General features: G+C 39.9%; 1 protein-coding gene and 2 long non-coding RNA genes across 3 annotated transcripts; 1 reads left to right on the forward strand and 2 right to left on the reverse strand.

Moving 5' to 3' along the window:
- Window positions 1–3,236: 3,236 nt before the first annotated feature.
- LOC120112600 lies at window positions 3,237–4,525 on the reverse strand. Its single transcript, XR_005514178.1, has 3 exons — window positions 4,022–4,525; window positions 3,673–3,941; window positions 3,237–3,536 (listed from the first exon to the last, which is right to left on the reverse strand). It is a non-coding gene; the product is annotated as an uncharacterized LOC120112600 (long non-coding RNA).
- Window positions 4,526–5,702: 1,177 nt separating this feature from the next.
- Window positions 5,703–6,424, forward strand: LOC120112601. The gene is made up of 2 exons (XR_005514179.1): window positions 5,703–5,913; window positions 6,057–6,424. It is a non-coding gene; the product is annotated as an uncharacterized LOC120112601 (long non-coding RNA).
- Window positions 6,425–19,401: 12,977 nt separating this feature from the next.
- On the reverse strand, window positions 19,402–19,872 carry LOC103724375. Its single transcript, XM_008815607.1, has one exon. The coding sequence runs from the start codon at window positions 19,870–19,872 to the stop codon at window positions 19,402–19,404; it is 471 nt and encodes a 156-aa protein (XP_008813829.1).
- Window positions 19,873–22,261: the final 2,389 nt, after the last annotated feature.

A 22,261-nucleotide genomic window follows, 5' to 3' on the forward strand; every position in this document is an offset into this window, starting at 1 on the left:
GCCTACACGAATAGGGCTCATATATAAATCCTATATATTCCATTAGTAAATATACTTTACGATGTTGATGCCTTTTCCTTTATTTCTTTTTTTGCGAGTTTAGATGGACATCTTTGCAATTTGTAATGCTGGGAACTCAGGGTGAAGGACTGCATTGGTCTTTCTTTTGGGTTCAACCAACTATCCTACTAATAAAGGTTTGAAGAATTGATCAAATGCTGGAGGTTTCTATTGAAGATTATCGTACCGGGAATTAAGGTTAAAGTTCCTTATTTCACTAATTGAACTCTGTAGTTCACACTAATCAAATTTAAATCTTTGGGGAATTTTTTTATGTGTTTTTTGTATAAAACAAAAGAGGGGTACTATTCCCATGCACGTTAGATTCCTTTTACTCCCAAATTACCTTGAGACATGAATGAAATTGTAAATGGATATTAAAATATATTTTATTCATTGGTGCCTTATGTTGTAACATATAATCATCCAAAATAGTTCTGGTTTTTATATCATTTCTTACCATAGGAGTGGTAGTGAGAATTGAATAGGTGCTGGCTGCGTCCTTAAATAATTGTCACTAGGTGGCTTAGTAAGTAGCAGAATTGGTAGCTGGACGAAGGAAAGCAAAAAAAGGAAGCTGGGGTTGGTTTCTCTCGCTTCCTACTATCTTTCAAGTCACTATTTGTCATTCCTTTCTTTTTCCTATGCTTTGAATAAAATTTCTTGTATTTACAGGTCGTTTGTTTGCAAAATGTATCTAGACAAATATAATCTAACTTACTGGTGTAGCTTCTTAAAGCCCAAGGCTCGGTCAATAAGTTGCCATTTTCGCTAGACCAGAAAGTAGAGGTGCCATAGCTTTCATGCATGTTATGTCAAATTCTTGCATTATACATGTATATCAGGGCTTATTGAGATTGGTAATGCTATAAACATTTGGTGGTATTCTCCTGAGCTCTACTAATTTAATGCTTTTGCTAAAGTTTTGAGTTTGTTATATGCTTTTTGTAAGGTTCTATTTGCTCATAGGTGTGTTGCTGGAGTCATGTAAATAATCATGAGACTTGAAGGTGTAGTCGAAAAAGGTGTAATAGAGCAACTTTTTATGCCATATAGTTGGTATATCAGGAGAAATAAGATTGTGTTTTATATAGTTGGTATATCAGGAGAAATAAGATCGTGTTTTTACTTCCTAATTGTTGTTCTTTTTTGCAGTCATGCAAAATTTTCACTTTGTTTTGTGTTTGTTATGTGCCTTTTGTTTGGTCTTATTTGCTTGTGGTAATGCAGCAAAAACATTTCTAGATAATCATTTATCAAACGTGGTCAAAAGGTGTAATAAATTATTTTATTTTTTTTAGTTTCACTTTTTGTTCTTTTTGCCCTTATGTTCTTAACAACACTAACCTATCAACGAAGGCGGTGGTCGAACAGCAACATACGAAGCGAAAGGAGGTTGAAATCAACTCAATCAATGAGAAAAAAAAAAAATGACCAAAGTGAAATGTTACAAGAAGATCTACCACCACATCAGATTCTAAAATAAGAATGACAAAATGATTGACAAAGATGACGTGAGTCCACTCGGAACTGAGAAACTCGCAATCAAAAAGTTAGTCAGTGAAAACTCATTCCCAGTCAAAGACAACTCAAGAAAGAACTCATCCTTCAGCCACTGAATCAAAAGAAAAAAGGATTTTTTGTGAGAGCTTTGGATAGCTAATCAAGAAAAATAAGCAATTCGTTAAAAGAGATATCTGATCGATCTGTCTTTCAATACTTCCTATCTTCCTGCTTGGGAATCAGTATCTGTTGCAATCGCTCATTTGTTCTGTTCTATCGCAACTCTCGCATCTAGAACCTCAGTGAGATGCCCAATACAACCCTTTCTTAATATTTATCGGGGCTACAAGGTTGATACAACTTGTGGAGGAGCAATTTCTGCAATTTTCACAAAACTATCCTCGGGCTAATTAGAAATGTGTTAATTCACCGTCTTCTCATGGTAATCAACTGAGGCATGGTAAGCAGCTTACCAATTCATTCATAGTATAATAAATATTAAAATCCCTCAATTCTAATACTACCAGATCTACCACCAACTCTCTATCTCCTATTCTAATAGTACAGGACCAGCCTAGAAGCAGTGGTTAACACATCTTTAACTAGGGTTGTAATGCTTAGCCCACTGGCCAGCCTTATCTAGCAATGGGCTTGGTCCACGGACCAGCCTAGAAGGCAAACCAATCTAGCTTTTGCGCCGTTGGGGCATTGCCCTTGTTGAGGGAAGGAAAAACACGAAACAAAACAAAGAATGGGGTGCAACCCTGCTGAACACGGAGAAGGAGGCGGACTCCGCTTCGTAATAGAACTCCGACCGAGAAGCAGATTTTGCCACCTATAAATCTCCCTCACAGCCACCCAAGAAGAACCTCACCAAGAGCACTTTCTTTTTTTTTTTTTGGTGGTGCCCTGTTATTTGAGCTCATCGCCGCCATGGTCGACACTCGCCGGAGCAGAGGTAAAAGCATCTGTACCTGTTGACCCCTTTCCTCCTTTATTTGTTCCAACCATAGACCTCTAACTTCGACCCAGATTTCAGTGGAAAAAAGATCAGATTCCACGAATTCTTCACTGATCCTTGCTGGAGAGAGGATTCCTTGAACATTTTTTCAGTTACCGAAATCCAAATTCCAAGGCCAATTTGGACCATCCTCAAGTTCCTTAGAAATATATGCTCCGAATTTGGGCCCTCCCAATGTTGGGCTGAATACATGCTGGACAAAGGATGGACAAATTATCTAGTACCTAGGTTTGAGACAGCCTTAGGCCCAGCCGGTCGATATGCAGCGCTAGAAATGTGTTGATCCCGATGATAAAAATTTTGACAATCAAGATTGCTTAGGCTACACGTAGCCTTGTGGATATGTGCCACTGAGCAGATTAAGATCAGCTAATATTACCCATGAATTGCAGTCTCCCGGCATCACTCTTGACATCAGGATTTGTTTGGAAACTAGTTAGAAATACCTTAATTTGCTTCCCCCACAGGAGTTGCTCAGCACATCAAGGTGTTATTTGAAGTCATGCTAGGTGGAAAAAGGGGTGAAAAGCGCATTCTTAGTCATCAACTAATCCAGAAATCCACAGTCAAAAAAAAAAAAAAAAAAAAAAATCTACATCAACAAATAAAACAATTGCTAATGCAGCACAGCACTAAGCTACAAGTCTTTAGCTAATGCTAAACTTTATATGCCATCACAATAAGAGAAACAAAGTACAGAGTCTTTATGAAGCTTCATGGACGCTGTCCATCATCTTAGAAGAACAACAATAAAGAAAGAAGGAAAAGAAAGAAAAACAGAAGGGAAGGTACACAATGCTCAGAACAAATCTGGTAGAAGACGGAAGCAGAGGAACATGGTGGAGAACAATTTCTCTAGGTACGTTGTCGCCTGATAGAAGCTCAAATAGGTCCATATTGGATCTTTGCAATCTTAATTTTTTTTGGTGTTACGCAGCACACAAATAGCATTCTATACTCACAAGAAGATGAACATTTAATGATATCAGGACTCTTAACAAAGAAAAATCAGGACTGATAACTAGCTGGAGTAGTTTAGATTTAAAGAGAATAGAAAGATGGAACTATAATTTGGCATTCATGCTCACCGTGTTCACGTTGCTGGCATTGGAATAAAGTGTGTACTCTGTCATCACCCAAGCCGTTGAGAGCTGTCTTCCATGTTCCAGTTGATGAAATCTGAAGTCCTGCTTATGCCCGACAATGGGACAATAGACACGCTTCTGTCCATCAGTGGCCTTCCAATAGCCCTTCCCATCAACGGTATGCCGATCTCGAGTAAATCGGCCTGACACCTGTTTGTACTTGCAATCTATGTACCAATATAATCTCCCCGAACAACCATCCCTCCTAATATCTATGAAAGCCACATCAAGCAAGGATTAGGTGATTGTGAATCAAGTGAATGAGGGTGAACGCCAGATTTGAGTGGATTACCTGGAGGTCTTCTTCTTGGACGAATTCCCCGGGAGAAGGCAGACTATTAGCACGACAAAAGTGGTAGACCAGTATCTCTTCATCGGTAGGCTTGAAGTGAAAGCCGAGGGGAAGGCGGCTCTCCATCTTTGCTTTCTTTTCTGCAAATTCTTGAGCTCTTGATGGACAGAAGGGGAGGAGTAAGGTAAGGCTTTGACGCGATACCAGTGGGAGTATTAGTGGATGAATTTATAGAGGTGAACTTCCCCGTTCCTCGGTGATGGAGTGCTCTCCATCTTCACATTCAAAACATAAGAAAAAGATAGCCTCCCCACTCCGGTATCCCTCTCGAACTCCTCTTGAGCACTGTAAGTATAGAGCAGCTCCATGGGGTGAAGGGTGCTGCTCCCCGCTTTTGGTGACAAATAATGGCCTGACTCTTGGCATCTCCCTCTTTCTCCCTCTCTCAAGCTGTTTTGTAGCTCCAAGCTGGAGTCCCAATCCATGGTGAGAGGGGAGCCTGGAGCTGGTCTATCCCTACCAGGCGGAAGGGGAGAAACCTTTCACTATTAACGGCCCACAAGAGCTTTTTATTTAAAAAATGAACTCATGGGGAAGCCCTCCCGGACCGGATAAAAAAAATACAAAGTTGTACTCATCTAACGAGGGATCTTTTAGATAACAAATATCATAACAATGAAATTTATTGAATCACCCACCCCTCGGATCGAAAATAATGACTATTAATGCAATACACAAATGATCAAGGGGTCCTTTTCCTTTTCTTTTTTTTTTGATTTTATTTTTGAGAAGGGATTGAAGGCCGACCCAGTCAAGTTCTCCCTTGTAGAGTCAGCCAATTCCAGGACTTCCCCACGCTCTCCCCATATGCGGGCTCCACTGCATGGGTATAATATTCAAGCAACTGACCGCCACTTCCCTCAATACCTCTCCCCGGGAGCGAGACCGAGACCAGCACAGCGATGCTCTCCCCAGTCCCCAACCCCAAGCAGCCGAGACCGAGCAGGCCAACGCTATCACCACCTTCACCTCCCCCCCGGACCATGGCGACATTGCTATTCTTCTCTCCTCCTCCCCAAAGGAGGAGGTCGTTTCCCTCTCCTAAGCCCATTCCCTGCCCAAGGGGAGATAGTGGAAGGCCACCGCGTATTTCCCCCTCCTCATCAATAAGGATTCAGGAGATGGAGCAGACTCTTTCTTCTCCCTGAACTCTTAAACACCAGCGCTCCGGTATTCCTCCTCCCCCCTCTCGAGAAAAAGGTTGAGCGTGAGGGAGATGGCAAAGACAAAGCTTCCCCTGTCCCTTATCATCCCCCTTCCATCTCCCCGGGGAGGAGAGTGGAGAATTTCTATATAGTCGGCCATGACTGGAATTGTGTAGCCAAGCTTGTTCTCTCAATCTCTCAATCAAGAGCTCTAAAGTTGAAAAGTTAAGCAAAGATGGCTGGAGTTCCTACCGAACAAGAGTTGCGGCATCTTTACCTCCCCGCTTACATGCAAGGCCAGGAGTTGCCGTCCGGTGGAGCCATCCGTTCGGACGTCGATCCCTACTCTTGCATTCCAGACAATCTTCCTGGTAATCATCTCCTACATTTTACATTGCGATTCTCCTAAAAACAATTGTTCAATTTGATGATGCAGTAACTTCTAAGTCATGTGTCTTTGCAGGCATACTGTTCTATACGAACTGCGTCCACGACCAGAACAGAAGGCGACGTGTCAATGGTAGTAGTGGCTACTGGGTGCCCAAGGCTAGAGAATTAAGTGTCCTGGACGGGAGGCAGGTCGTCGGTTTCAAGCGAACATTTCAGTTCTGTCTACCGAACAATACTGTAACGCCTTGGGAGATGACAGAGTACACGATTCAATCCAGCAAGAGCGTCGAGAACCAGGTGAATACCGTGGGAATTGATGCACGATTTTTGTAGCATCCTTCCACACGAATAGAGCTCATATATAAATCCTTTGTATTCCATTAGTAAATATTCTTTACGAAACTGATGCCTTTTCTTTTGTTTCTTTTCTTGGAGTTTAGAAGGCGATCTTAGCAATTCGCAACTCGGGGCCGTAGACTGCTTTGGTCTTTCCTTTGTGTTCAACCAGCTATCTTTCTAATAAAAGTTTGGGGCTCTAATCAGATGCTGGAGGTTTCTATTGAAGATTGTCGTGCCAGGAGCATCTGTGTGCAGTTTCCTTCCTCTTATTATCGTAGCTCATCTATGTGGAGTTCGATTGTGGTGTGCCCTTAGTATGTGTTCTTTTTCTGTGGTTGTGTCCTCTATGTATGATTTCGCAATGATTATGTCGATGTCTATCTTCTTTCCTATGGTACAATAACTTCCAACTATTTGGACTTAATGCATTTGTTAAATGCTAAGATGTATGCTTCGGTTGTGCCGCTTATATCCAAATGCTAATTTCATGCAATACCAATTAAAGGTTCCGACATGGCCATCCTCCCTTCTGCTCATTCTATACACGCATATGCCTTCAAATTACGTGCAATCATATACTTGTTCCCATGCAGCTGCAGACTAGTGGATAGGCACGCACATTGTCATGTGTTGAAATTTTTAGAATTTAGAGAAAAAAATTCTGGCAAGTCTAAATAAAGTTTGGCAAATAAAAATAATAAATATGAATATATATATATATATATATATATGTGTGTGTGTGTGTGTGTGTGTGTGTGTAGAAGTTAATAAAATGATTCTTCATTGCTAATAGTAGTCGTTAGATCCTAGAAGTAAAAAGTCACACTTTATATTCACTTTTGCCCACCTAATACTATTGGTACCAAAATAAGTCGTAATATAAAGGTATCACGGTATAGTTAATTTCTACAAACAACTCACGCCTCTCTCAATTGGAATTATAAAAGTGTCTGATACCATATCTTGTTGGAATTTTTTTTGTGTATGTGTTGGTGACTATGGCAAGGATTTGTACTCCTAGACTGCATACTTCGTAATGCTTCGAATCATTGAATTAGTAAATAGAAAATAGCGCTAGACATGAGTCTGCCGTAGGCCTATCAAGCTAGCCTAACATCAAATCTGGCTTTGGATTTAGCCCAAGGTTAATCCAGTTTGAACTTAGCTTAAAATTTGAATCAGAATAAATTTCAGGCTGAGTTCAAGTCTAGCCTTGGCCCGGTCTAAATTCTGAAGCCCAAGCCCAGCATTAGGCCTTGACCCAAGTGCTCCAACCCTTAACTCCTATGCTCTCTCCCTCCCCTCTCTCCAATGCCCACAGTCTCCTCTTGTGCTCTCTCTATCTCTCTCTCCCTGCCACACACCCAACCTCTCTTCTCTATGTATCTCTCCTCTCTCTTCTCTCTTCTCTCTTCTCTCTCTTCCCTCTCCACTCAAATTTAGCCCCTACCCATTGCCCCATCTCTCCTTCTCACCCAATTTGGATTGCTTCTTTCTCAATTTCTCTCCTCTCTGTCTCCTCTCACCACTCTTAAAGTTTTGATCTCTCTCCCCTCTCACCTCTCACTTAATTTATTTCCTCTCACTCTTTTCTCTATCCTCTTTTGACCTCCCTCTCTCCTCCCCTATTCTGTCTTATTTTTTGACAATAGAAAGAATGAGAAAGAAAGTTTCTCTCAATCTAATATATTCAAGCTACCCAAAATGGGCTACGATGTAGCATGGCTTTGGGCCTGGTCGGGATCAGACTAAGGTTGGTCGGAGCCTAAAAAGATTTTTTTGGGCTTTGGCCTAAACTGAAGCTGATTTTTTTTTTCAAACTAGGCTCAGACAATATGGAAGCCCAAGCTAACCTGATCTGGTTCTAGCCTTGATGGAAAATAGTTTAACATGATAAAAAGTGGATTACCTTATTTTAGTTTTTATAACTACAACTTTTACAGCCCCTTCCCCCCCCCCCCCCCAACTTTTACAGCCCCTTCCCCCCCCCCCCCCCCCCCCCACCTTCTCTCCAAGCCCCCATCCCCTAAAAGAAACCCAAATTGATCATTCCAATAATTAAACTCTTTTAAGAATGGGATTGGAGTAATAATTCAGCTTTGCTTTCTTATGTTGCTAGACAAAATTAAGGAAGCACCTAGTATTTGAGGAAAAGCACCTAGTATTTGAGGAAAAGCACCTAGTATTTAGATCCATAATTGGTCATTTCAATACTTGGATTTGTAAGTAATCAGACGTCATATGTTCTTAATCATACGAATCTATTTTCACTCTTTATAGGCTTGGATGGAGATTGTCGAGAACAAGAAAATAAGCATTTTCTTTTCATGCACAAGAATGCTCTTGTTAAACACAACAAGAATAGCTATTACATGATTTTATAAAAGCTTTTGAAATGTAGCATTGTTCTTTTCAGAACTACATAGGTTACTGGTTTTTGTCATCTTTTACTATGGAATTTATATTACAGGGTGTTGAGTTATTGTTGACCTAAAGGTGATTGTATTCCAATATCAAAGATTCAAAATACTAGCTTGATTAGCTAATTTGAATTGTATAAACATGAGAAATTTTATTCCTTCCTCCACCCTCCTCCACCCATCATTCCCTCTCTCTCCCTTGCCTCTCCTTTTCCCCCTCTCCCCAACCACACTGATACTCAGCACACCCACCCCAATCACTACCACAGAAGCCAGAAGCTCATCCAAAAACTATTGAAACCCTATATAGCAGTGATCCTAAATCACCTCCACCCCTCAAATTAATCACCGCCAAGCCGATGATGGAAAATCCATCCATGATGATTGGTATCTAAGATCACCCTAGGAGTTTACATCATATGTTAACATCCAAGGATCGTTTATACATAGCCGCCCCGGGGTGGAACTAGAGCAGACTCTCAAGTGTGAAGTCAAGGCCCAATGCTAGCATGATCATCTAGATGGCCGATAAAAGGGAGAAACTGACAGAAGCGAGCATTTTATGAAGCTGAGTGAATCAGTCTCAATGGTGTCTTCAAAAATAAGATCATGCTGCAAGACCATTAAGGAGAGACAACCAACATTTGGAAGAGGTGGGCTAAAGAAATTCTTATGATAGGTCAAGATCGATAGAGTATGAATGTTGGTCTAACAATAGGTGCTTAGTGGCCATCCTGATGGTCGTGCAATAATGGAAAATTAACCAGTATCAGTTACTAGAACTGCCAGAAGTAGAAGTCATATGTGGAGGACAACTGCTAGAGTAGATAGTTATTTAACTTTAGAATAAATCATCGAATTGTAGCTTCTAGAAAGAGTCTTCGACGATCAATCTAATGCATCTATATCATTCTACGACAGCCCATCGTTACACCTCCCTACAGTAACCCAGCACTAGACCTTTTATGTATCGAATGCTGGTATAAAAGTAGTGAAAGTCCATAAAGATCAAAGCATCTAGACCCACCTACTCTCTATTACATTTTAGTTGATTTGATGCTGGTGGCACACCAATACGTACCAATCCACACCATCTAGCTTGTCACTACTCTCATCTCCCGCACCTACATGGGACTTCGCCAACAATCCCCACGACACATCCGGATGGCATGGAAAGAATGATAATAAGTCTTTTCATAATTGATGGGACAATGCATAGTCATTGTTATACTATTTTTTGCGGAAAAATAATATACATACCATAATGGCACTATGGAAGAAAGCAAAGAAAATGACCATTATACTGAGGCTACTTTTGGAGCGGTATGCAATATCCTCGGTTTTGGTAGCGGAATGGTTTGGAAAACTTGTTTCCATGGTTGAAAGTAGATACATAACGCCACATTACGTTTTTGCAAGTCCTATGATGAAGACAAATGAACCCATCCTTGTAAAGGATGAATCGGCTTATTGGCTAGTGTATGGGAGTGCTAAGCCACAATACACTATGGTAAGTTTTATAGTAAAGACAGTCGAACCCATTTTTATGATAGATGCGTCATTTTCTCAATCTGAAATCGTAAGCCCAGGCTGCGGCTGCCATGTACTCATGGAGATCTCTCCTTGCAAGCATACAAAGCATTGAAACATGATATCAAATGCATCCAGGGGAAATAATTTAAATAACTAAAAACCATTATTCAATTAATTAACAAATGCCACTGATAAATATTATTTAAAAGTGTTACATCAATTAAACCTCAAATAATAATTTGATAAAAAGATTATAATAACATGAAATCCAAACTATGTAGACATTGTCGAATCTTGTTCTAGTCTCACTCCCATAGTAGAACCCACATCCAAAATTAAGTACATGAATCTGTAAAGAAAAAAAGAATAATGAGCTCGACAACTTAGTAAGTAATGAATACCTTAACTAGATAATTTATATAATAACATAAAATATAATAATCAAATATAAATTACAACAAATCAGTATAAAGACAATCAATTCCGTCTCAAGCACAAATCCAGTAAAATCAATATCTTTCAAATATTCGTATATATAATCATAAAATCTAATTCGAAACAAATTATATTCAAGTCAACAGCCTGTAAGTATGATTAGACTTATACTCTATGGGTGGACCAAAAACAGAAATAAAATTGCATTTATACCCTACGGTGTGCGTCGGAATACCATACTTATATTCTTCGGCTTAGGCTAGAATACCACATTTATATGCTAAGGTGGGGCCAAAAGTAGAAACAACGAGCTCAATAATTATTGGAGTACCAATGCATAACCTTCAATTAGTAGGGTCCAATACATAGTCTGGCTAAAAGTTTAAATTTGATACATATCGTAACTCTTTTTATGTAATAACATATAAACCATGTTCAATCAAAAATATGCATGTACGATATAAGATCAGTAAATAATATAATAATAACCTAAAAAAAATATTATTCCAAAATTACATGCCATTTTTCGTTCAAAACAAAATTTTGTAAAATTTATAAATCACATACAAATTGATTAAGAATTTATTTGATGTTGAAAATAATATTACAAAATAAAAAATAGAAAAGGCAAAACATTACTTACCTTGCACAAACCGCAAACAGACAAATCTAACTAGTCCTGAAATTCTCCTTTAGAACCTAATATTTGAGATAGCATTTTTTTAAAAATATTAATCATGATTAATTTAAAAATAAAAATTCTAAGTCCAGATATCTGCATAGGGCTGGCCACGCGGGAGTGATCGATGCCCGGATTGGTCCATCCTAAGCAAATTCATCCGATCAAGATCATACTAGGCTCAAAAGAGATTGAGGTTAACTAAATAAAGGCTAGGGTGGAGCCCAATACGCTGCTCGACAGTCAGGGGTCAGGAACTCCTTCACCAAGGTCGATCTAAAATCATTGAGAAAAGTCCTTTACTCGTTGCAATATCTCTAGAGAGAGTAGATAGAGAAATTTCGGGTAGAGAGAGAAATAAGAGAGAGAAAAACTAGGAAAGAGAGAGAAGAGAGAACAAAGAATTTATCTCTAACTAAGGAAGAGGAAGAGAGAGACAGTTGCTGGGGGTGGGATCTAGGTTAGGGGACCCATGACCAGTGGCCGGTGGCAATAGGCAACTTATGGCAAAAATCAACCACAAAAAAGCCAAAAATGGATGTCCCGATCCTTTAAGATAGAGTTGGGCACTGGGCCGGGCCGCCCACGGCCCGGCACGGCCCGGCACGAAGCGGGCCGTGCCTGGCACGGCCCGCTAGCTACAGTGCCGGGCCGTGCCTGGCACGGCCCATTTGAGAGGGCCGTGCTGGGTCACAGGGTACTGGCCCGCGGGCCGAGCCCGGCACGGCCCGCTTCGGGCCTGGGCCGGCACGGCCCGCTTCGGGCCTGGGCCGGCACGGCCCGCTCTAGGCCCGCGGGCCAAGCACGGCACGGCCCGCTCTAGGCCCGCGGGCCAAGCACGGCACGGCCCGCGGGCCTGGCACGGTCCGGGCCTGGGCCCGGCCCGGCCCGATAAAAATTAATGCTTCATACATTTTTTTAATAAATTAATAAATATTAAAAACTAAGGATTTATGAATATAAAGCCACCTTAATGGTGGGGGGTTTGGCATAGACCCCTACCAGTTTATTAATTTAAATCAAAATGGTACATGAAGGGAGGTTTGGACCTTGGTCTGACCTCCAGAATACAATAAGAAAGGGCCGAGGTTTGGACCTTGGTCTGACCTCCAGAATACAATAAAAATGTACAATTATAAAAAATTAAGAAATCTTACTAATCATCAGTGATTCAGTGAATCAGTATTCACTCTTCAGTCTTCAGTCTTCAGTAGTGTTTGTATCATCATCATCAGAGGATGTTGTATTATGTCCACCTTTATCTTGAAGTCTTGCCTCAGCATCCAACCAATCTTTGAAGCAGAGAAGCATCTCCACCGTTTCGACCGTCATCCTACTTCTCTTTTCGTCAAGAACACGCCGACCTGCACTAAAAGCGGATTCCGATGCTACCGTGGACATCGGCACAGCTAAAATATCGCGTGCAATTGCAGACATAACAGGATATTGATTTCTAACACTCTTCCACCAAGATAATACATCTAGATTCTCTATTTGATTTTCATCATATGCAGAATGAAGATCATTTCGTAAATAAAATTCTAGTTCACTACTTAAAGATGAAGAAGATGAAGAGAAACTTGAAGCATGTGTGTGTCTTCTCTGTGCAATGAATGAAAAAATAGATGACGAACGAGAACTACTAGAAGAAGAAATAGAGGTTTGTATTTGTGTTCTAGATCCACGAATTTTTTCATCATATATAGCATAAATATCATAAAGAAGTTGTTTTACCTCATCTTTAGCAGATTCAGAATCTTGATTCATATTTTCAGAGTATGCATCAAGTAAAATTAGCACGCCATTTAATTTAACTCTAGGATCAAATACAGCAGCTAAGTTATGCATAGGACATATCTTGTCCCAATACTCATTCCATTTAGATTCCATTAGGTCAATAATAGGCATTAAAACATCATCATATCTATGTTCTGCAAATTTTTGACTAATTATATATGCTTGTTGTAAAAATGAACATGAAGTTGGATAATAAATACCAGAAAGAACATTGGTAGCATTATAAAAACTAAGCAAAAAATCTTCCAAAATTTTTCCTTTATTCCAATCAGTTTCAGACAATGTAAAGCCTAATCCACGATCATTAATATATGCACTTAATAAGTTTTTATATGGGTATGCATCATGTATCATGCTATATGTTGAGTTCCAACGAGTAATTACATCAAGTTTAAATTTTTTAAAACGTTTACCATGATTTATGCATAGTTTCTTAAATTCTTGAAGTCTTGATCTTGAAGCATGAATAAAAGAAACTGCATTTCTAATTTTTAAAATCACATCTTGAATCATGCCCATGCCAGCTTGAACAGAAAGATTTAAGATATGACATGCACATCTAATATGCAATAAATTTCCATCTAACATGGGATGCAATGAGTCTTTTAATAATGCAACAGCAGAATTATTATTAGATGCATTATCAAAAGTAATATACATAATTTTATCATTAATATTATATGAACATGCAGTTTGATAAATGATATTTGAAATTTGTTGCCCAGAATGTGGAAAATCAAAAGCACGAAAAGCAAGAATACGTTTATTTAATTGCCAATCATTATCAATATAATGAGCAGTAATGGCAATAAAACAATTACTACCTACAGATACTGACCAAATATCAGAAGTTAATGAAATTTTTACATTTAAAGTAGAAAGTGTTTCAATTAAATTTTGTTTCATTGCTAAAAAGTTAGTCATTGCTACTCTTCTAAATGTACGCCTACTAGTTCTTTTGTAAGCAGGTTGTAGGTTTAATTGAACATATTCTTCAAAATTAAAAGATTCACATAAACTAAAAGGTAATTCATCCTTAACTATCCATTTTACAAGTGCTTTTCTTTGATTTTCATGATTATATGCAAAATTACCTACAAGTGATCCCCCTTGTATATTAAGGGTACTTTGAGCACGAGAATCATGCATCCTATGACTCTCTTGATGTCTTTTTAAATGGCCTATTCCCCCACTACTACTACAACTATAAAGTTTGGCACATTTTTTATATTTTGCTTTTCAGACTCCATCAACCATGATTCTATCAAATTCATTCCATACAGCACTAGTCCTCTTACGAGAAGAGGTTTGATCTTCACTCGGTTCACTAGTTCTAGAGGAACTAGGAACATGGGGTTGGGGATTAGTTTCTTCTCCCTCAGAAACAGGAGAAATGCCAAACTGACTTTCCTCAAAAGATGACATATCTAAATTGATTAATTCAAAAAATAAAAACTAACCGCAAGGAGGAATTGAGTAGAGGGTCGGAGGGCAGAGGCAGAGCCGAGATTCTGAGCTTTCTCTTGTGCTCTCAACAGAAGCGACCTTCTCTTCTCAACAGGAACCTCCTCTTGTGTAGCACTTGAACACTTGCTAAATGCAAACTAAAAATTAAATTACTAGAAGAGCACTTTAGAAGAGAGAAATAATAGCAGTAGAGAAGGAGAGAATAGTTGGTTTGGTGTGGTGAGAATGAGGGAGGAATGGGCTATTTATAGAAGCCCAAAAATTTTTTTTTCCCAAAATACCCCTCAATTCAGCCGTTATTGGACTGTTGGGAGGGGTAAAAAGGTCATTTTCCGAAAATAGCCATTGGAAACGGCTATTTTCCTCCCCCCTCTCCAGACGGGCCGTGCCTGGCACGGCCCGTTTGCACCCGTTACGGGCCGTGCCTGGCACGGCCCGTGGCGTGCCGTGCCCGGCCCGGCCCGCCAATAGACAGGCCTGGGGCCGGGCCGGGCCGGGCTGGCGTTCCGTGCTGGACGGGCCGTGCCCGGCACGGCCCGCTTCATAAGCGGGCCGGGCCAGGCACGGCCTGTTTAGTCCTCGGGCCCGGTGGGCCTGGGCCGGGCCGGCCCGGCACGGCCCGTTGCCCAACACTACTTTAAGACATGGGATCCATGGTATCTCAGCGGCTAGAACTCCGACTCAAGCTACAAGCTGCCATAGGGGACCAGAGAAAGACCATGATGATGCGTTTTGACGACAAAGATAGCCAGTAGCAAGAAGAAAAAAGTGCTGATATTCCAAAAATAGAGGAAACAGTGCACTGGCGCAATCGGGCTCCAAAGATCACAGAAAAAGGAGAGAAGGGTCAACTAAGGGATGCTAGGTTCTTATCGGACTTTCGGTGGTGATTGACCATGCACACAACGCTAGTGGTGGCCGACAATCGAGAAAGAAAACCAAAAAAATTCGACGACAAAATCCGATTGGAGGGTTGGGTTCTCCAATGGGGTGGAAGGGAGGTTCGAAGAGCTCTAAATAAAGTTCAAATGAGGCTAGAATCCGCCCCAACGTCAGATTCCATCCGATGAACTCGAAATGGAGAAGACTCCCATCAGGAGTGCTCTTTCTTCTCCCCACGTGCCAAGCACATGCGCCATCTTGTTTTTTCTTTTATTCTCCTTTAGGTCTAATCCTTACATTTGGGCTAGTCAAGTGGACCAGGCCCAGATCTATTGAGCTAGGTATTATAGGATGAATTAGTCTATCAACTATGTATGAGAGTGATACTTTTACTTAATAAAATACATTGTATTATAATTGATATTATATTATATTTTATACTTTTGCTTATATTTTGTTTTATATTTAAAAAGTAATACTTTTGCTGATGATATCATCATTTCGTATTAATGTGTAAGGTTTTAGTAACAATATAATATATCATCACTAGAAACATAAATTTTTAATAACTACTCTATAAGCTCACTATTAACGATATGTACCTATAGTGACTATTTTAAAATATTGTCAATAAAAAAATATGCATTTAAGTAATGAATCATAAAATTATCATTAGTGCATTGACCAACATTGATTTTGATGCCAAAAATTGTGACTCGCTATATCATTACTAAAGATATAGACTTTTAACGACTACTGTATGAGTTCATCATTAGAAAGGACATACCTACAATGACTTTTTTAAAATATCATCACTCAAGTTATCAATTTTAGTGACCTTTTTAGTGACACCAATATTGCAACATCAAAATATATCATCACCAAAACTATTTTCCTGCCTTAAAAAAAGCTCTATTTAGCGATGAATTTTTGGGACAAATGAAACATGTTCGGCCTTTTAAATCGGTACTGAGCCTCTCTGGTAGATCATATTCATATCTGGTCTACTCTTGCAACCTCTAGAACTCGGCCTGTACCTCAAGTAACCACTCACACTAGTTCGACTAACTCGTTTTGGATATGGCTCGATCTGTCTTGCATGGTACCACATGCAGTTTGATCGGCCTATTACAATCTTCCGTTTCCAAATTTAGCCACATGTCACTATCTCAATTGATCTCTAGTTAACTCTTTGTTAGTGGCTTCTATGTCTGGCCTGTTAAATCAATAATGACCTCCATGGCCTGCATTTTATTATCGAGATAAGTTTCTTATTATCGCCCGATTTTTGGTAGTGCCCTACGGCTGTCATCCCACGGATTTGGTTTTCTCCTCTCATCTGATTTTTCGTTTTTCTTTTCTAGAATCCATTCCTTCCCAGCAACTGTAGTCATTAGATCAACCTTCCTAAATTGGTTAGAAGTTACTATCACTTACCTCCTTTTTGCCGATGCTCTTCCTTTTCTTCTTTCATCTTCCTAGCTATCCTCGGTCTTTCTCCTTGAGAAGAATCCTCAGCTCGAAATAACATGTTTCTTTTTCTGGGCTTATCACTTGAATGATATTATCTAGTATTTCTCCAAAAAAATGCTCTCTTTAGGAGTTAGTTAGCCGATCCATAATCTTTTGTAACAATGACGCCAAGTGACTTTGATATAGATGAAATCTCTATTCTTCCATGTCTTCAAATTTCTTTCTCCATGCAGGATCCAGAGCCAACCTGTTTTTGACCAAAACTTTCTTTACTTCGACCTAATCAAGTGTCCAGGACAATTGGACTTGGAGCGTGCATGATGTATGTTGGCATGCAAACTTCTTAGAGCGAACGAACAAGGCATGCTATATTGATACCTTATAGTCAGTTTATTTCCATTGTTGAACTTGACTAAACAATGAATAAGGTATTTTGTCCAAGGTAGATCCAGAGTAGCCTTTTGCCATAAGATGCTCTATATTGCTTAGGATCTCTCCGAGATCAACACGAGAACCTTAATCTGTCGATTGTAAGTACATGGTGTAACAACCCAGGACCTCACCCAAAATGGCTAGCCGGAAGGTATTATTTGAGTTCCTTGATCCTGTATAAGTACCCAATATCTACCCAGCGAATAACCGATGTGGGACTAAACACACGCCCGCACGGGTCCTCACATACTCCCCCCGTTCAAGCCCTGACGTCCTCGTCAGGCTAAGGGTTCATATCTATTCAAATCTAATCAAGGAGTTCTTTACCTTTTTTTTTTTTTTTTTGATTTTATTTTTGAGAAGGGAGCATTGAAGGCCGACCCAGTCTAGTGCTCCCCCCTTGTGGGCTCCATTGCATGGGGTATAATTCCACGCAGCGGATCACCACGACTTCCCTCAATCCCTCTCCCCAGAAGCGAGAGAGAGACGAGCACGGCGAGGCTCTCCCCAGTACCCAAGCAGCCACGACCGAGCGCGCCAATACACCACCTTCCCCTCCCTCCCGGGCCATGACTTTTCTTCTCTCCTCCTCCCCAAAGGAGGGAGTCGTTTCCCACTCCCAAGCCCATTCACTGCCCAAGGGAGATGTATGTATGTATATATATATATATATATATATATATATATATATATATATATATATATATATATCCTAATGCTAATTCCCTGCACTGCCACTCAAAGGCTCTGACATAGTCCTTCTCCATTCTAGTCGCCCTGAACATACATATGCCTTGTTATTACGTGCAATCATATACTTGTTCGCACCTAAAAACTAGTAGATAGGATCGCTTATCTTCATGAGCTGAATAAAGTTTGGCAAAAAATAATAAAAATAATAAATATCAAAATATTATATATATATATATGTGTGTGTGTGTGTGTGTATGTATGTATGTATGTATGTATATGTATACACATATATATGAGTGTGGAAATTAATTACATAAAAATATTTTGAGCTTCAGTGTAATTCTACTTCTGAATTTTGGTAGCAGGAACATGCATTTCTTGAAAAGCCTTTCTGGTAAAAGCATAGAGCAATTGAACTAGGTTGGTTGGATCCACATCAGTATCAATGCATTCTCAGCAAGGAGCACAGAGAAAACAAACTTCTTGTCTTGTAAAATAGACATAAACTATACCGGGTGTTTGTAAAGAATCCATTATCTGCAAAGTTAATTGCATAAATACATCCCAAACATATCATCAGTTACTAGTTTACTCTCCTAAAAGGAAGGGGGAAAGGTTTACATTTTATTCAGAAATGTGCTCTTAGGGCCTTCATGCCATCCCAAACATCATCAATAACATATGCAATTAGGATTGGATAATCTAGAAATTCTCAAAGAATTTGTAGTATCCTTCCCAGATGAACTTAGGGGATGGTCCACACTAGGATACGTCATCAGCACACTGACGAGTTTTGAATTAATTTAACAAGTAAACACAGAATTCTATTATGGTAAATTTTGGAAAGGGCAAGAAGTGGAGTTTCTAACTTTTTCAAATAAGCATATATTTATATACTAATTATTTTCCAACAGCGTACCTAAACATGTGTTTTTCATCACTAAGCAAAGCATACAACGGAACCAACTCATAATCCTATAGAAGCGAACCCCTGAGACGAAAAGAGCACTTCTATTCAATAGAAACTTAGAAGTCACAAAATATTCCCACTAAAGCAGAGGTTTTGGAAGGTAAAGGATACATGAATATCTCAGCAGTTGTTTGAAGACCTCTGGCTGACTCGATCGCTAAAATATCAATGTCATCAGCAAACTCAATCGTTCCGTTGCAATTCCTTTGAAGCATTGCAGCAATGCATTCAAGATAAGGTTGTTTCAGACTTTTAGATGTTTGGGACTATCAAGCATCCTTAAATGTTCACGCGATCATAAATGTATTTTGATTAGCAAGCACTTATGTCCTTTGGTGCAAAATATCCGCCGCAACATCACCATGGATACTGTCTTCCCGTGCCAAATGTCCTGACTGTCCACATGCAAAGCAAGCTCCTATCTTCTTCAGACAAGGCCCAGCATGAAACTTGCTACCGTAGTCACAGGCTTTAAATTTCTTTTGCTTGTTTGGATTGCCTCCAGAGTTCCTCGATTGGCTATTCTGATTTCCTGTCACTTTGGGCCTCTTCTTGTCACTCCTTTCCTTCTCTGATCTTTTCCATTCTGCTTCAACCTTCGGAGCTCTTTCCAACACATCTTTAGAGTTACTAAAGAGGTGAGATGACAACCAAGATTGAATCCCTTATCTCAGACCCTGTTCAAATCTATTTACTTTGCTTCTTTCAACCTCCATAAGCTGGGGACAGAATTGACCTAACTCATTGAATTTATTTGCATACTCCAGTACAATCATATCATCTATCTGCCTCAAAGACAAGAACTCGTTCTCTTTTGCTAATCTTACTGACTTAGAAAAATATTGATCATAAAATATTTTCTTGAACTCATCCCATGTCAACTGATCATCTTCATTCTCATTTGCAGCTTTTATGGCCATCCACCAAAACTTTGCATTTCCTCTCAACATTGGAATAGCCAACCCGACCTTCATACTCTTGGGATACTGCAGTGCATCGAACATCTTCTCCATCTCCCTAATCCAAGTCTCTACGGCTAGAGAATCAGGTCCACCATCGAACATGGGTGGGTTGAGCCTCTTGAATCTCTCATAATAAGACTCCATAGGTGGTGCAGGTTGGAAAGCCGCCTGCATCTGTTGCTGCTGCTGAAGGAGTCGAGCCACCACCTGGCACACTCCAGCAATGTCTGCCTGAGTGACTGTCGTGTTAGGAGCTTGCTCAACCACCTACTTTCGTAGTCACTCTTGCTTCTCTATTCCTAAAATTTTCCGATACTTCTTTCTCTCTATTGCCCATTGTCACCTACCAAAATACTGATATCAATCAATTTCTATGGTTGACCAACAGTAAAATCAAAAAAATCTACCTTTCCTTATTGAACTACATGGAACCTAACTAAACAAGACCTAACTACCCATTGTTAAATTTTAAGTTTTACCTATGATCAAACCTATTGCTCCGATACTATGTCTATCATGACCTGAATCCGGACATGATTTGTCGCACCCTAGATCTGGCTCGTGACATAAAGAGGGAGAGATTGTTTAACAAAATAGAGAGAGAGAGAGAGAGAGAGAGAGAGAGAGAGAGGGGAGGATTAACGAAGTGCTCAGACAACTTCCTTCTTCGTATCATAACCGATGGTGACCGGATGCAGGAAGGAAGGCAGCGGGCTCCGGAGCAGCGACCACGGTGTGGGCACCTCTCACAGCTTTCTCCCATCAGCGTCGTAGTAAATAACGCCGGAGAAATCTAGTGACTATAGGTCCTATACATCGATTCCCCATGGCTTCCTGCCAACACAATCAAGAGAAGCACACCCAAGAAAAGAAAGAAAGGAGAAGAAACCCTCGGAGTTGGTGACGGAGCGGGAGTGCTGGACGATGGAGCGGCTGATGGAGTTGATCCACTCCTCCTTCTCCTTCTCGGAGTCGGCGATGAAATTGTAACCCTCGGCGGGAGTGCTGGACGATGGAGCGGCTGATGGAGTTGAAACCCTTGACGCCCTTCACGGTGAGGCGGGAAGCCATGGGGATCACCCATCGTGGGATCGAAGCCCGGGTCTCCACCGGTTCCTTGAACTAGAACAGCTCGCTAATGATGGAGGCAACGATGTTGGGGCCTGACTGCCGGAGGAGAGACTCCATGCACTACCGCCGCTCGGGGGGGTGAGAGGGGTTAGGGATTTATTTGGGCAGCGGGGGGAGAGGGGTATGAGATTTATTTGGGGGGTGGGAAAGGCTGTGGAAGGGGTGGGAGGAAACACTCCGATGAGCTTTCTAAAGCATCGTCCCACTTCAGCTCGACGACACTTTTAGAAAGCGTCGTATTGTTTCACCTGGCTTCCAATGCTTATAAGCGTCATCTAATCCAAAATTTTCTCACGATGCTTATCAGCGTCGTCTAATCTAAAACCTTCCGATACTACTGAGAAGCGTCGGCAAATTTTGGCGCAGTGACCAAATTGCCGACATTTCTTCCTTGCATCAACAAAAAAAGGTCGGCAAAACCTTTTTTTGCTGTAGTGGTATAGCTACATCTATGAATTCTTATAACTACGCTTCAAACTCCATTTTCTTTTACTCTTCCCCGCTCCTAGCAATATTACTTATCTGAAATAAAAACAAGAAAAGACATATAAGCTTTGCGGCTCAGTAAGTAACCATGCACCACCTTACCGGATCAGGCATGAGTTTTTTCATGTTAAAGCATCATTTAAGAAAAATAACAGATATTCTAAAATAAGCATTTCATAACATATATATTAAAAACATGTCATGAAGCAAATCATGCATTTATAAGTCATTTAATTTCTCCAAACATTTTTTTAAGTTCATTTTGCAAATAAATGCATAACTCTTTTTTTTTTCTGGCATTTAGCCATATCACAGTTTAAAACATTGCTCACAGATTTACATGCTGCTATGGTCACTATAATCCCGTGATAGGGTCATCTTCATAATCGACAAGATTCATAATTCATATTCGTTACCAACTTTAACCCATTGGTAGAAAGCCATTTTCGTTGGATGCTAGCTCGAGGGTGTCGATTGGCCTCTATTTCTAGAGTCGATCATAGCCATATGAGAGCTCTTAAAATATTTCATAACTTTTCATAAATCATACCTTAATAAGTAGGTTAAAAATGCTAAATGGCATATTAAAAGTTTAACATGCATAATTATGCGAAATATGCAATTTTACTGAAGTATTCTAATCATGTCACATATATCATTTTATGCAATTTTTCATAAATCATATGTAAATAATTTACAACAAGAATTCAGTAAAGATGCTATTTGGCCAAAATAAGGAACTTTATCAATCGCATGCTTGATCCTACATTTTAAGAAAAACAAGATTCTTCATGTCAAATATGATTTATAATTTTTCTATACTAAAAATTATTCAATAATTTTTAAAACTAATAAGGTTTGTGCAAGGGTCACTTACCTTTATTCGTCCAAAAATTCTTAGGTTCAATTGGGCAACTCAAGTGCACCTATCAAAACTATATAAAAT

This window comes from Phoenix dactylifera, chromosome 11, assembly GCF_009389715.1.
Source record: "Phoenix dactylifera cultivar Barhee BC4 chromosome 11, palm_55x_up_171113_PBpolish2nd_filt_p, whole genome shotgun sequence".
Lineage (NCBI taxonomy): Eukaryota > Viridiplantae > Streptophyta > Magnoliopsida > Arecales > Arecaceae > Phoenix > Phoenix dactylifera.

What these genes read in the sequence shown, in the direction of transcription:
- LOC103724375 (XM_008815607.1), bottom strand. Translation starts at nt 19,872, where the DNA reads ATGCAGGCGGCTTTCCAACCTGCACCACCTATGGAGTCTTATTATGAG.